Source organism: Macrobrachium nipponense, chromosome 24, assembly GCF_015104395.2.
Source record: "Macrobrachium nipponense isolate FS-2020 chromosome 24, ASM1510439v2, whole genome shotgun sequence".
In the NCBI taxonomy this organism is placed as follows: Eukaryota; Metazoa; Arthropoda; class Malacostraca; order Decapoda; family Palaemonidae; genus Macrobrachium; species Macrobrachium nipponense.
Window position 1 is genome coordinate 44709428 of NC_061091.1, and position 14258 is coordinate 44723685.

Sequence of the window (14258 nt, forward strand, 5' to 3'; positions counted from 1 at the left end):
AATATGCATAGACAAAATAAAATCAATTACATAAAGCTAAGGGAAAAACATGCTTTAACAGGGGTAATGAAAATAAGGGGCGAAAAATATAAAACGCAATGGAGGCCACTCGATGAGAGTGGGCGCAACAAGGAAAAATTACTTGCTTACCGACAAAACGAAAACAAACGGTAAGCTGACGAAAAGAAAAAGGGGGAATTCTTGAATGGAAAATACCAAACTAAAATAAAAGGGGGAGGGGGGAACGGTAGATAAACATCGAAGCACGAAACAAAGAAACGTGCACGAACGCCGACCCCCTTGAAAAACAGGAAATCATGAAAATAATAAACGTAGATCAAACAAGATCGACAAAGCAACTGCCACCCATGCCACCCAAGACATAAATAAAATATATACTGAAAATATTATAAGTTACGAGTATATAAATATATAGGTACTGAAAGAAGCCCACTCGAAATTGGTACAAAACAAAGGAACGACGTAATGGCGGCTCGCTACCGCTCGCTACGGGAGGAGACGCCTAACAAAATCCTAAATAAAGGCAAAACGAAAGGCAAAATCACTCCCTAAATATAGAAAAAAGGGCGAACCAGTACTTAACTTGGGTGAAGAGGCAGATTGACGATCCATAACGAAAAAGAATAAAGAAACCAATAAAAAGAACAGATAGCTATAAACAAATGTGTAACGCTGGGAGGCTATCGATAAGAATGATGCCGCAGTCCCCTTCAACAGGGTAGCTGGGTGTGACCTATAGGTCGGCTCCCCGTTTTCAGGGTCTTTTGATGAGGAAAAGGCTAATTGGAGGGGTTGCTGTGGTAGTTTTTAACACTCGCCCCAGTTCTATACCGACACCTTTTATTTAGGTGAGCGAGTCAGAGACTTCTGACATGTCCAATTTAGCAGTTCTCTGGTATCATAGCAATATTTTACTAGAAATAGTGCTAAAGAGGACACATTTCACGGAGCGACACGGCTGAGCCCAGAAAATAACCTTTCCTGCTATTATGAAATATCTTTGTTCCTCATCTGTAACATTTCCATCGTGTGAAGCCGCCTCCCCACATCTCATTTATTTGCATATACATAGTTGAACATTACATTTTCATATTTTCATTATTTATTGTATAATTAAGTCACAAAATATGTGAAAATTAGTAAGTACAGCTATTCATGATATAGAAAAAAAATATGTCTGATTCTATCTTTTCATTGGTATTGCTGTTTCCATTAAAGAAAACTGTGATATTTTAGTATGGTACTCAATTATATATTAACAACTTTCAACTAAGCAGGATTATGTCATACAAAAGTTTCAAGATAATTCCTAGTAATAAACGTAATTAACATTTGTTTAACGCAACTTCTTTGGGACATGTTTATTTTGACATTAAACTGTTCCAAACTATCAAAAGTTGAATATAGATCATTTCCTTAGATTCAGCAACAGATGCACCCATTAATACAATCAGGTATTAAGGTAAGTTAAACTTCAACATTTGACTTACAAGCATATAAACAACTTTATTTTTTTTACAATAATTCACTTAAAAGTGCCACGAAAACAAATTTACAAATCATTTACTAAATACACATACAATCTGTCAAAATATGTGTAAATACATCAATGTGTCTTAAGAGAAGTAAACAAATCTCTTTTCAACCTGATGACCAGGCCATTGTCATAAAGACAGCCCTTTAAAGATATCTGGTTTTTCTTTTCTAAGCCTTAGCACTTGATGCTATTTGGCATTGTGTTACATTCGTTCCAGTTAAAAAACCAAGGATTTGCGTTGTATTCACACTGCAGTGCACATATTTTCTTAACTACATACTTAAAACAGTTTTCCGTTCTTAGCTAATAGTATAGAAAATAATTTTGTTTTTAAAATTTCTAATAAACAAATCAAATGAAAATGACTGGATCATTATAATCCATAAATTACCTAATAAGGGCCAATCAGTCATATTTCTAAAATAAAAACTTGAGAACTAGAAGAGTATTTTCCCATTGTACACTGTTCTATCATCAAGCCTTCAAAAATGTAGACTGTCAAATATCCACAAATCATCATAAAGAGGCATATGACCTACACTTTAGAGTGCTTTTCTGTATATTCCAAAAAATCACCCAGAAATAAGATACAAAAGTACGTATATATAACTTACACTTTGTCAAGATAACAGCGCATCTTTAAATTAATATCTCGAACATTATGGTTTAAATGGTAGATTGAAGATGGTATCAAAGACCTTTTGTTATCCAGCTTGTGTAACATTACCTTGTTCCAGTATCTGCCTATCATTTAAGAAAAGATCTTTAGGTTTAACTGTATGAGTTTAGAAATGTGCCTCAGTGCTCTCGTAAATTCATAGAATATTGTAATAGTAAATAAGTATATAAAACTATTTCTGTCAGAATGGGACATATTTTAATAACTGAAAAACTTGTTACCTAGTCTTTTAAAACAAGGATAAAAAAATATTATGCCTGCTTTCTAACATATGACATTATAGAAATTATATTTATCAATTCCCAGTAACATTACTAACTCTATCGTTGAGGAACGTTGCCATTTCTCTTGACAAAAGATGACTTGTAATGTCACATGTTTTCAATCAATGCAGTGAGGTAATCAAGTACTTTTCTTCTCCCATTTCTGACACACACACACACAGAGAGAGAGAGAGAGAGAGAGAGAGAGAGAGAGAGAGAGAGAGAGAGAGAGAGAGAGAGTGCCATATGTTTAACAGTGCTATCAATACTTTATGATCCTCTATTTTATTTGAATATTCTTGAATTCATCAAACATTTTAAATAAATTCATGTTACTGTATATTGTGGCATTAAAATTTACAATATATTTTCCCATTTGCCTATAATACTGATGTAGGCATTAAATTGTTTACATAATGGTAAATAACTTAATTCTATACAACTTAGTATGATTTAGAAACTTCAGTGTTCCAGTGAAACTTTTGTTTTATGGATACTTTTCATCAGTTTTTTGTATTTTCTCATAAATCTGCATTTTCTTATTTTTCCCATTTTTACAATAACTTGCAAAGTTCCCAAAGCACACATTTTCTACAGAATCTTACTGCCTACATACAGTTTGCTAGAACTTCTTCAGAGATCAATGCAGATTTTCTTATGGTTACAAATATAAAAAGTTTTCTCATAGACCTTTGTGATATTCTGAAAACTATGTGATCAATAAGTGATTTTATTAATTAATAAAAACAAATAACCATTTAGTGATTAATCATCTGCAACATTTTGAAAGACAATGGGTGAAAAAAATAACTATAAAAATGCAAGTTATCTCATGCCTGGTCTGGCATGTATCTCCAGGTATTTTTATTACTCAGCACGCATACTTTACTTATGGTTTTTAAGAATCAGTATCTAACAGCTTCATCCTTCTTAATAATGCTCTAAAAATATTTAAGATTTTTTTGCCGAAAATGGAAAACCAAACACAATCTATGAAGGAACACTAAGGGTTCAACTGTAGGGTATTTCACAAATGTGCATACATATAACTAGCAGTCAAACCTTCTACTTTGGTTGGGTCTGAACATTTACTCCATAATATACAAAGCAATCATCTGAATGTCTTAAGCATATTTATATGAAACTCTTTCTCAGTACCATCAACATTGATAACATAGTACAGAACTTTTCTTTTTTTCTTAATTCTATATGGACCTTGCCACTCTGCCAATAGCTTATCTGATGATGTATGAGAAAGTAACAAAACTTTATCACGTATATTAAAAGATCGAAGATCATAGTATTTCTGCTGCTTGTCTAAAGTGCACTCCTCCGATTTTTTACATTCTTCCTCTATAAGTGCACATGTTTGAGAAAGCCGTTCTTTTAACTCAAGTACATGCTGATAGTCAATACATGTATCTTTGTTCTCAGGCAAACTACCTTCAAGGAAATCTCGAAGAATATGCATAGATCCCCTAAAGTCCTGCCCGTATAGCAAACTAAAGGGAGAGAAACCAGTACCTTTATGTTCCACTTCTCTGTAAGCAAAAAGTAGGGGTTTAATAAACTCATGCCACAACCTTGACTGTTCAAAACAAAGGCACTTGAAAATCTTCCTAAGACGGTTATTTAACCTTTCACAAGTACCAGGGCATTGGCCGTGATCAGGTATGGTTTTTAATCCTTTCATTCGCATCAGCCTAAAAATTTCATCCATACAAGAAGTAAGTGGCATTCCAAGATCACTAAGAATCTCTTTGGGAACACCAAGGCGTGTAAAAATGTCTCCAAGTGCTGTAGCAACTGCTACTGTAGAAATGCTCTTCAATGGAACAGCTTCAGGCCATTTAGTAGCAAAATCTGTGAGAACTAAGATGTATTTATGCCCTTGGAGAGATGGATTAAATGGTCCCACAATGTCTAGTGCACATCTTGCAAAAGGTTCTCCTAATATGGGCACTGGTTGAGTAAGATCAACTATGTTGCTTCCCTCAGGAGTAAAATGCTGACACATGTCACAGGATGCAGTCCATCTTTTCACATCTTCGTACATATTCACCCAGTAAAATTCTTTTGCAATTCTCTCCAGAGTTTTAGCTTTACCAACATGACCACTCAACAAACCACTATGACTAAAATTAAAAATTATTTGTCTATATTCATCCGGCACTACTAATTGCGTATCAACATTACTTGATTTCAAATTTTGTTTATTTCTGTACAAAAGTCCTTCAATTATGGTAAATGAAGAAATTAATGTGCCCTTTCTTTCTACTTTGCCCTCCCTGGCATTAGAAAACAAATTTGTCAATGTTTTATCTTTAGCTTGTAACTGCCTCAGATTTGGTTCTTGAACAATTTGTGTAAGAATTTTAACAAAAGCTCTGGATTTCTTATCCTCCCTCTTTCCATGTTGGCTTTCTCCTTGAGTTGAAACAGAACTAGAAATTCTCCAACATTCCCCATATGAACTTCATGCTGCAGCTGTAAGGGCAACTCTCCAGATGATTTTCTCTCTCTGAACTCATAATCACTGGAAAATGAATGAATTTTCTCATTGTTATCCTCACCACTTGCAGATGAGTCTTCGCTTAGCACCTTCTCACCACTTTCTGGAGAACTATTTTGAGTCACGCTTTTCAATTTTTTGGTCAGGTTTTCAAACCTACACTGATATTCACAACTTAAAAATTCTTTTACATTCACTAACCAGTATTTTTTCCAAAGTTTTTTAACATGACTTTGGTTAATCTTCTCAGGAAAATCTTTCTTATACTTTTTCATAAAAAGTCTGTATTTCTTATCATAAAGAGGGTGAATCATTGGTGTATCAATATACAGCTGAAGTTCCTTATCACGTTTCTTTTCTAAAACTTCTATTGCTTGTAGCAGTTCCCGTCTCCTGAAAAATAAAAATACATTTAAAAGCAATAAAAACAATATAAAAAATAGAAAACAAAGATTCATATAGAACATAATCACCAAAGGAGTTATAAAAAATTCATAAATAAAAAAAATCAATATCCAATCAGTAAATGACATATGACAAAAAGCCTTAAACTCTAAACTCTACTTTATTGTGTGAACAACAAATGCAAATATAGACAAATAATTTTAAATTTTAGTCATAGTGATGATCCACAAGGTGAAACTGAATCCCTTTTACTACAATAATTTCTAAAAATGGTGAAGAGACCCAAATAACTCTAAAGATCAACACGACTGATAGCTTTTGGGGGGACAACCTGAATGGGGAGGTGAGAAAATATTCAAACCCAATTCTAACATAACCTTCTGACAAACTCTTCAAGAAATGGACAACTCCCAGAAATATACAGGTATACTATACAGCCATCTGTTACAGTACAGCAGTCCCAAATGCTTCTAATGCTGTCAAGATTGCTATTGTTGTAAAGTTATTTTCAATCTAATTTAGTCCCAATTTTGTAAATTGTTGTGGTTTCTGCTGTGGTTATTGTTGTATTATTGGAACTGTCTCTTGAATGATTTCTTGACAATTATGACCAAGGGCACTGAGCAAAACTGATAAGGAAAGAGGTCCCCGACTAACAGTATGGGCTTTCAAATAGAAAACTCAAAGTTTCTTTGAAAGTGCATCTTGAGATTCAAAAAATAGACTTAATGATAAATCATACATATTATTATTATAAAGGATTAGTTTATCCAGACCTCTGAGCCTAATAATGGTTCTTCTCGGGCTGGTTTTCAGGAGTTAATCCAAAAAGAAAAAAAATTATACTTTATTTAGGAAACTGGTTTTACTTACGAACATGATGATCTTATTAAATAAGAAATCTTTGCCTTCAGCAAGAGTGCCTTTTGATGTTGAGTTTCAAAAATATAAGTTTCTTTGATGGTTCCAAATTGGACAATCAACTAATAAGTGTTGGACAGTCACTGGTGTTTGGCATGTACTACATTTCATTGGGTCTGGATGTGGATTTGACATCAAATGACCACGTGAAAATCTAGTAAGGCCCACACGTAGTCTTGTTAATACAACTTCTTTAGCTCTTTCTTTTAGAGATGATGACATCCATGAATGCACTTCTCCTTTTTATATTTCTCAGTTTGTTTGTAGTTGTCACAGGTGTCCAATCTGTTTGCCAGTCTTGATATATTAAAGGCTTAATAGAGGTTATCCAGTCTGATACTGGTGCATGTGTCATTGTTGATGGAATAGTGCAAGCTAAAACTAATTTGGCAGCTGTATCTGCTTTTTTATTCCCTTCAATTCCCACATGTGCTGGAATCCAACATATTTTTATTAATAGTCCTGACTGAATAAGTTTATGTATTTTTATTTGAATTTCTTGTACAAGATGATTTGGAGACTTGTATTTGTTTATAGCATCAACAACACTTCATGAGTCACTGAAAATTATGGTAGATATTGCTCTCTTCTCAGATATTATGTCTAGTGCTATTTGAATGGCTGCGAGTTCAGCAGTGCATACTGATGATATTGGGAGAAGACTTATTTTAACTAATTCATCTTTTGAGAATGCTGAAGCTCCTACTCCAGTGTTGTTTTTTGATCCATCTGTATAGATTATAAGTTGATCTCCTTTTCTTCTGATGTGTTCTAACGCATATTGGCAATACATCTCTGTGCTTGTCATATTTCCTTTTAGAAGATATGATAGAGCAGTAGATATTTTTACTCTTTTCAAAGTTCAGGGAGGTGGGAGTTCTATTGTTGGGTGGAAAATTGGTGTAATATTATGTGAATTCATTAAATGTTTTGTTCTTTGTGGGAAAGAGCTAGCACTATGGTTTCCTAATCTTTGATAATTCAAAACAGCAGGTAGCAGCGGGAGATGTTCCTGCTTGAAGGGAAAGGCCCCTACGCATAGTGATGTTTTAGGGGTAATATACCTGCTTCTACTAACAGGGAGTTTATAGGGGATGATTGAAATGCTCCCGTGCAGAAACGTATTGCTTCATGATGTAATGCATCTAGTGTTTTTAATGTAGCTTCTGAAGCAGATGAATATATTGGGCAACAATAATCTATTATAGATAGTACACTAAACTCCCCCACTATCGCGTATTCGGCTATAGCGTAGACTTAAAAAGCTCCCCCAACTTGCTTATCGCGCATCAAATCGGCAGCTATCGCGCGCCTTGATGTCGCGACTGGCAGCCATGTTCTTTTCTGATGTCACGGCGGCAGCGCCACACTGATTGGTGGAGGGTTTGTTTACAAGTCACTAGTATTGTACACGTTACCACAGTGTGCAGCGTGTGTGTGTGTGTGTGTGTGTGTGTTGTGTGTGTGTGTGTCGCATGATAGCTGCAATATTTTTTGTGAAAGTGTTACATAATGGTCAGTAACCCTCCAAACCAACCCCCCACAATTGGTGAGCATAATAAAACAGCACCGAAGAGAGAAGTGAAGAAGCTCAAGAACCTGACTTATGCTCAGAAACTGGAAATAGTTACATTGATTGATGCTGGCGAGACCAAGCACAGCATGGGGAGGAAGTTTGAAATTAACGAGTCCACAGTAAGAGGTATTTAACAGAAGCATGAGCATAACAAGAGTCATATGATGCTGTCAGCCTCTGAAGGAGCCAGCAATGCTTTGCGTAGCCGTAATTTGCTGCTACTGAAGCCAGAGCAGCTGCTAACAAGATATTTCGATAGGCAGGCACAACGGAACCATGCTGTAGAAATGCATGAGATAATGGCAAAGGCAAAGGAGTGGTATAAGGGTGTTCTGACATTCAGCAACTGCCACTGTTTTTGGTGTTAAAAGGATGGATGGACAGATTTGTTGCACACCATTAAGTCAAAAGTAAGGTGATATCAGGTGAGGCAGCAAGTGCAGACCATACAGCAGCACTCGAGTACCCAGCAACACTGAAGCACATTATTAAGGAGGGCCAGTATACTGCTGGCCAAATTTTCAATATGGATGAAACCAACTTCTATTGGAAGACCCTGCCACGTCGCATGTTCGTCACTGCCTCTTCTGTCAAAGTGCAAGGAAGGAAGGCCATCAAGGAGAGGTTTACTCTCTTGTTTGCCATGAATGTCTCAGGATCTTGCCGCCATAAACCAACAATAATTCATCGAGCAAAGCAACCATGTGCCTACAAGCATCATGACATGAAGAAACTCAACGTGCACCGGATGACTTCCAGGAAGGGTTACATGTCAACAAAACTGTCTATGGACTGGTTGAAGGAAGCAATTATCCCCCAGGTAGAGAAATATTGCAGTGACAATAATGCGAGATTTAATATTCTGTTGCTCCTTGACAATGTCCCAGGCCACTCACCACTTCTGAGAAGTGAAAACCCTAATGTAAAAGTGGAATTTTTACCACCAAGCACGACCTCACTGATCCAGCCTCTTGATCAAGAAGTCATTTCTGTTGTGAAGCTTGCATACTCAAGGCAACAGTTCAGAATTATGAGGGAAGCCACCAAGGATGAAGAGCTAGTGCAACACTTAATTGACAGTGGTGATGATGCTGATGATGATTTCGATGAAGTGAAAGCTGACAATGTACATGAAAAGAAAATTCTGTTGTATTGGAAAAATGATAATATTAAGCAAGCAATAGATTTAGTGGTGGACTGTTGGAACAATGTGACCCAAAAAACAATTCCTCACACCTGATGCAATGTGTTGGAGGGCTTGTCTGAGGACCGACGCGGGAAAGTGGAAGGTGAGCCACAGTCAGTCAGTGTATGCTGAGGCTGAGGCAGCTGAAGAGGAGGCACACCAAGTTCCTGGGGGTGGTTTTGAGGACCCAACAGAGGGTGAAATTCTTGAAATGATACAGCCAGCCCCTGTTACAGTTTCTGACATCATGGAAGAGGAAAAGGAGACAGGCAGAGGAGAAGATGAGGAGGAGGAGGGGGGTCCTGTTACCAACCGTGCGGGACTCACCATATCGAGCATCAAGGAACTCATCGACTTGGGTATTAGGATGCAGCACATACTTGAGCAAGATGCTACCATCAACTTTGAGGAAAGATGTTCTCATGTTAATAGAGCATTGGAAGATTACAACGAACAGTATCATGCCCACATCCATGCCCTCCAGCAACACCAGATCACAGATTTCTTACGCCATCAAACCAAGTCTCAGCCAGCCCACCCTCAACCAGGACCATCATATGAGGATTCTGGGGATGATGCTGATGATTTTAAGGGCTTTGAAACTTCTGCAGCCATAGATGACTTCCTCGAAGAGATACAACGTCGAGTGGGTGGTCAATAACAAGTCACCTCAGCCTAGGAAACTCCCTCTAACCCACCTAAGCCCCTCATCATCCTCAAAAAGGTAAATGAAATGTCTAATTTTATTTTATAGCCTTGATATGTTTTTATTTTACATCACTGATTTGATAAAAAAGTAAAAATGGTAAAGATAAAAGGAGAAATATTGCTGACTTGGGAGGAAAATTTGTGGTCAGGAACCAATTAGAATTTTTCCCATAAGTTCTTCAGTTCGCTATAGCGTTTTCCGCTATAGCCTGTCCATAGCAGCACCAACTAGAAGCGATAGCTGGGGATTAAGTGTACTGTTGCTTTGTATAACATAAGCACGGTGTTACGTCCAGTTCCCCATTTGGTATGCGACAGATTTTTCAATATGTCAAAGGATTTTATGCCTTTTGCTTTAAGGGGGCCGGCCGGTAACCCCATGGTGGTATAGGGCAAAAAACGCAGTCATGATAAAATTCATGGAGCTTCATATAGCAATGGAGAATGAGTATACAAAATATTTTGTCAAAATTCCTCTTACTTTCATAGTTACAGGGTAATTATAGTAGATTCACATCAGCCGTGCATTTGATGTCTAGGCCAGTCCCTTACGATGCTATTGATTGGCTGTTGATAAGCTAATCACAGGGCGGGAAACTCAGTCTCTTGAGGGAGTTTGCATAGGCAGGATGTATGTTCCACCTCTCCTGAGGGATACTTTTGAAAGACGTATCCCTCAGGAGAAGTGGTACATAGATCCTACCAATGTGAACTCTCTCGAGAGAATGAGAGTTTCCAGTACTGTGAATGGCTTATCAACAACCAATCAGGAGTGTCGTAAAGGGCTGGCCTAGACATCAAATTCACGGTTGATGTGAATCTACTACAGGCAGTCCCGGGTTACGACGGTGTCGGCTTACGACGTTCCGAGGTTACGACGCTTGTCAACAGACGTTATTTCCAGGGTTACGACGCATGTTCCAGGGTTACGACGCCTACAACGCTCATCTGGGAGATGAAATATGACACCAAAAATGCAAAATAATCAATATTTGAAGGTTTTTTTATGAAAAATGCCATAAGAATGCAGTTTACATAGTTTTCAATGCACCCAAAGCATTAAAAGTAAGGTTTTCCTAGGATTTTTGACGATGTTCCGGCTTACAACGATTTTCGGCTTACGACGTGTCTCAAGAACGTAACCCCCTCCGTCGTAACCCGGGGACTGCCTGTATATTATAAGTAACTATAAGCCAAAAATCATTGATCCGTACAAGAAAACGCAGTATTTCTTCTATTATCGTAAACTTTTATAATTATTATCAAATAAATTGTGAGCAATGGCATCTGTAGAGATGCCATGAGTAACAAGATGGGAAAGTAATGCTTACATGGCCTTCAGTGCGAGCAGAAACATGGGAGAGAGTACACGTTCGAGTTTCACCTCTGACATTTGCTTGCTTTTACGTCTGTTTTTCATTGTTTCGGCAAGAATTTCATCATGCCAAAGAGGAAAAGACAAGCAAAACATCTCGCTAACATACAAAAGAAGAAAATTTGCTCTAATAAGAGAGCAGAGTTAGTGAAGGAGAGAGTGAGTGCTGCGTAGGAAGGACCGCCCTGTCTCGCCTGACACTCAGTGCCCCAGGTTTTTATAAATAACACAGTTTTGGTTTATTAATACCCAAAAAGGAATAAAAAATTCATAATAATCATGATTTATTAACACTGTCTTTGTAAAAAGAGAGTACACTGCAAAACATCTCGCTAACATAGCAGAGTTAGTGAAGGAGAGAGAGAGAGAGAGAGAGAGTTTTGCGTAAGAAGGAGTGCCCTGTCTCACCAAATGCAGTGCCCCAAGCAAAGGGATCTTCATTTATGATTAAATTGTGATAAATAACATATGTAGTTTTAGTTTATTAATACCAAAAAAGGAATAGAAAATGCATTGTAATCATGATTTATTAATACTGTCTTTGTAAAAATACAAAGAAAAACTTTGAATGCCCGTATCTCAAAACTATACTTATTGACCTTCAAAGTCTATCTTCTCCCTTAGTTTTAAAGCTATAGCACTGAAATTTGGTATATAACTTAGAAAGACATAACAGAACAATAAATTAAGCTCTTTTTTTTCCATTTTTGTTTCATTTTTTTTTTATTAAATTCTTTCTCCTGATTTAGAGCGTTTATTTTTTACCATAATAAAAAAATTCATATCTAGCAAAAACATTACTTTTAAGAAAAAAACTCTTCATTTGATTGGAGGTCTACATCAGGTCTATATATGACAGTATTCCCTGGTCTTGATATTAAGTATCAAGGGAGGAGATAGTATTTGAAAAATGGTTATTTTCGGGATAAATCGCACTGGCATCGCAAAACTGAAGGTTAGAGGCGAAAATCATATCTGTTTGGAGATTTTCCAAGTCACCTTATTAAGTTGTATGAATGTCAAAGCCCTGTCCTTAAAAAATAGCATTAGCTGGCCAGCGGCCTTAATATATTTGAGGTGTGCTTTCCTATTCAGGTGTTGGTCAAACACCATTCCTATGTATTTAACGTTTGTGCAGAATTTAATTTCGGTATTATAAAGATATAGCTAAATTGTTTTATGTTTTAACCAGCTTTTATCGTTATAAAAAATAACTGCATTTGTTTTATTTATTGAAAATTGGAATCCTACTGAATTTGCCCAGTTGGTAATATTTGTGATGGCTGTATTGAGGATTCTTTGGGCATGTCTTAGTGTGCTACTCATATATTACCTATATGGCAAAGTCATCATCATATAAGCCGTTTTTAACTCCTTTTGGTAAATTTATTGTAATATCATTGCTTGCTAAAGCAAATAGAGTACAGCTTAAAACACTTCCTTCTTCTAATCTATAAGTTTTTGAATAAGAATTTCCTATCAGAATTTGGAAGGTTTTATCTGTAAGAAAATTTTTAACAAAAATTAGTAAATGGCCTCTTATACCTTCAGATTTAAGTTTTTGCATGATATTGTGTCTCCATGTTGTATCATATGCTTTTTCTATGTCAAAAAATATTGCCACTTACTGTAATTTTTTTCTTATCAAATCCTTTTTTGATATGGTCCTCTAGACAGGATGGTGGATCAAGGGTTGATTGACCAGCTATTGATCCTGATTGCGTTGGTGTCAGAATTGAATTTCTTGTTTTAACATAAGTTAGTCGTGAATTAACCTTTTTTTCTAGTATTATACATACACAGCTTGTCAAAGAAATAGGTCTGTAATTGGATGGATTACTTTAATCTTTCCCAGGTTTGTTTATTGGGATAATGATAGCATGTTTCCATTTATATGGAAAAACATGTTTCATCCAGGTAGTATTATAGAATTTTAATAGATATGATTTGGCAATGGGGGCTAGTCTTTGTATCATTTCAAATGATATTTTATTACGGTCAGGGGGCAATGGATGACAAGAATCTAGGGCATTGTTTAATTCATCCATATTAAATGCATAATTATATTCTACATCTTCAATAGTTTCAAAATTGAGTACAGTATTTTTCCTTGTGTTCTTATATTTTGAAAATGTTCATTTAGATTGGAGTAGGCACTAATACTTTCAAAGTGTTTCCCTATTATATTTGAGATTTCATATGGGTCATGATATAGCTTCCCATTTTGGTTTATGTATTGCATTTCTTGGGCTTCATATATTTTCCATTAATTTTCCTTATTTTTTGCCACATATCTTTCATAGATGTATTTGTTGACAAACTTGATACAAATTTTTCCATGATGATATTTTCTCAGATATTACAAGTTTTGGGAAATTGGCATTATAATTATTATATAATGGTTTAATATAATTGATTGTTATGCTGATTAATACCAGTAGCATGTTTAGAACGTTTGTATGGTTGGGCAATTTGTTAAGGCTTTTGAGCCATGTCTTTGTGTTTGGTTTTACAGTGGAACCTCGACATATGAAAGTCCCAACTTACGAAAAATCCAAGTTACAAAAGCAAAGATGAAGATTTTTTTGCTTCTGCATACGAAAATAATTCAGGTTACGAAAGGGTGTACTGTAAAGTCCGAGATTTGCCCAGACCGCCGAGAACAATTTTAAAACTCGCGCGCCTCTAACTCTGTAGACTCACCACCATCCTCCTGCTCTCCCATTGGTTCCTGATGCTAGTCATCACCGTAAGATCCTGCTCTCCTATTGGTCAGCATCTATCCCATCATGCCTCTACGTAAAGGCGTCGTTCGGCCACTTCGTCGCACCAGCGTTATTGTACGCACGCGTAATTCGTTCGTTCACGTAGATTTCGTTTGTTAACGTAAATTCGTGTTAGTGATTTTGCTTTCTACTTGTACGTATACTTTATCGTGTTGTGTGTGAACTTAATTAACTTAATTAGCCATGGGTCCCAAGTTAATTAGCCATGGGTCCCAAGAATGTTGCTGAAGTTCATGGAAAGAAGAGGATGCTTTCTTTGGAGAGTAAGATGGAGATCATTAAGAAGTAT

General features: G+C 36.4%; 1 protein-coding gene across 2 annotated transcripts in view; it reads right to left on the bottom strand.

Annotated features, from left to right (window-relative positions):
* Positions 1-1501: 1501 nt before the first annotated feature.
* LOC135205593 (uncharacterized) overlaps positions 1502-14258 on the bottom strand; it is a 514233-nt gene continuing 501476 nt past the window's right edge. For both annotated transcript variants that reach the window (XM_064236362.1, XM_064236363.1), the window contains exon 18: positions 1502-5405. In XM_064236362.1, coding sequence (XP_064092432.1) covers positions 4841-5405 — 565 coding nt within the window. In that variant the 3' untranslated portion in view covers positions 1502-4840. The remainder of the gene's footprint in view (positions 5406-14258) is intronic.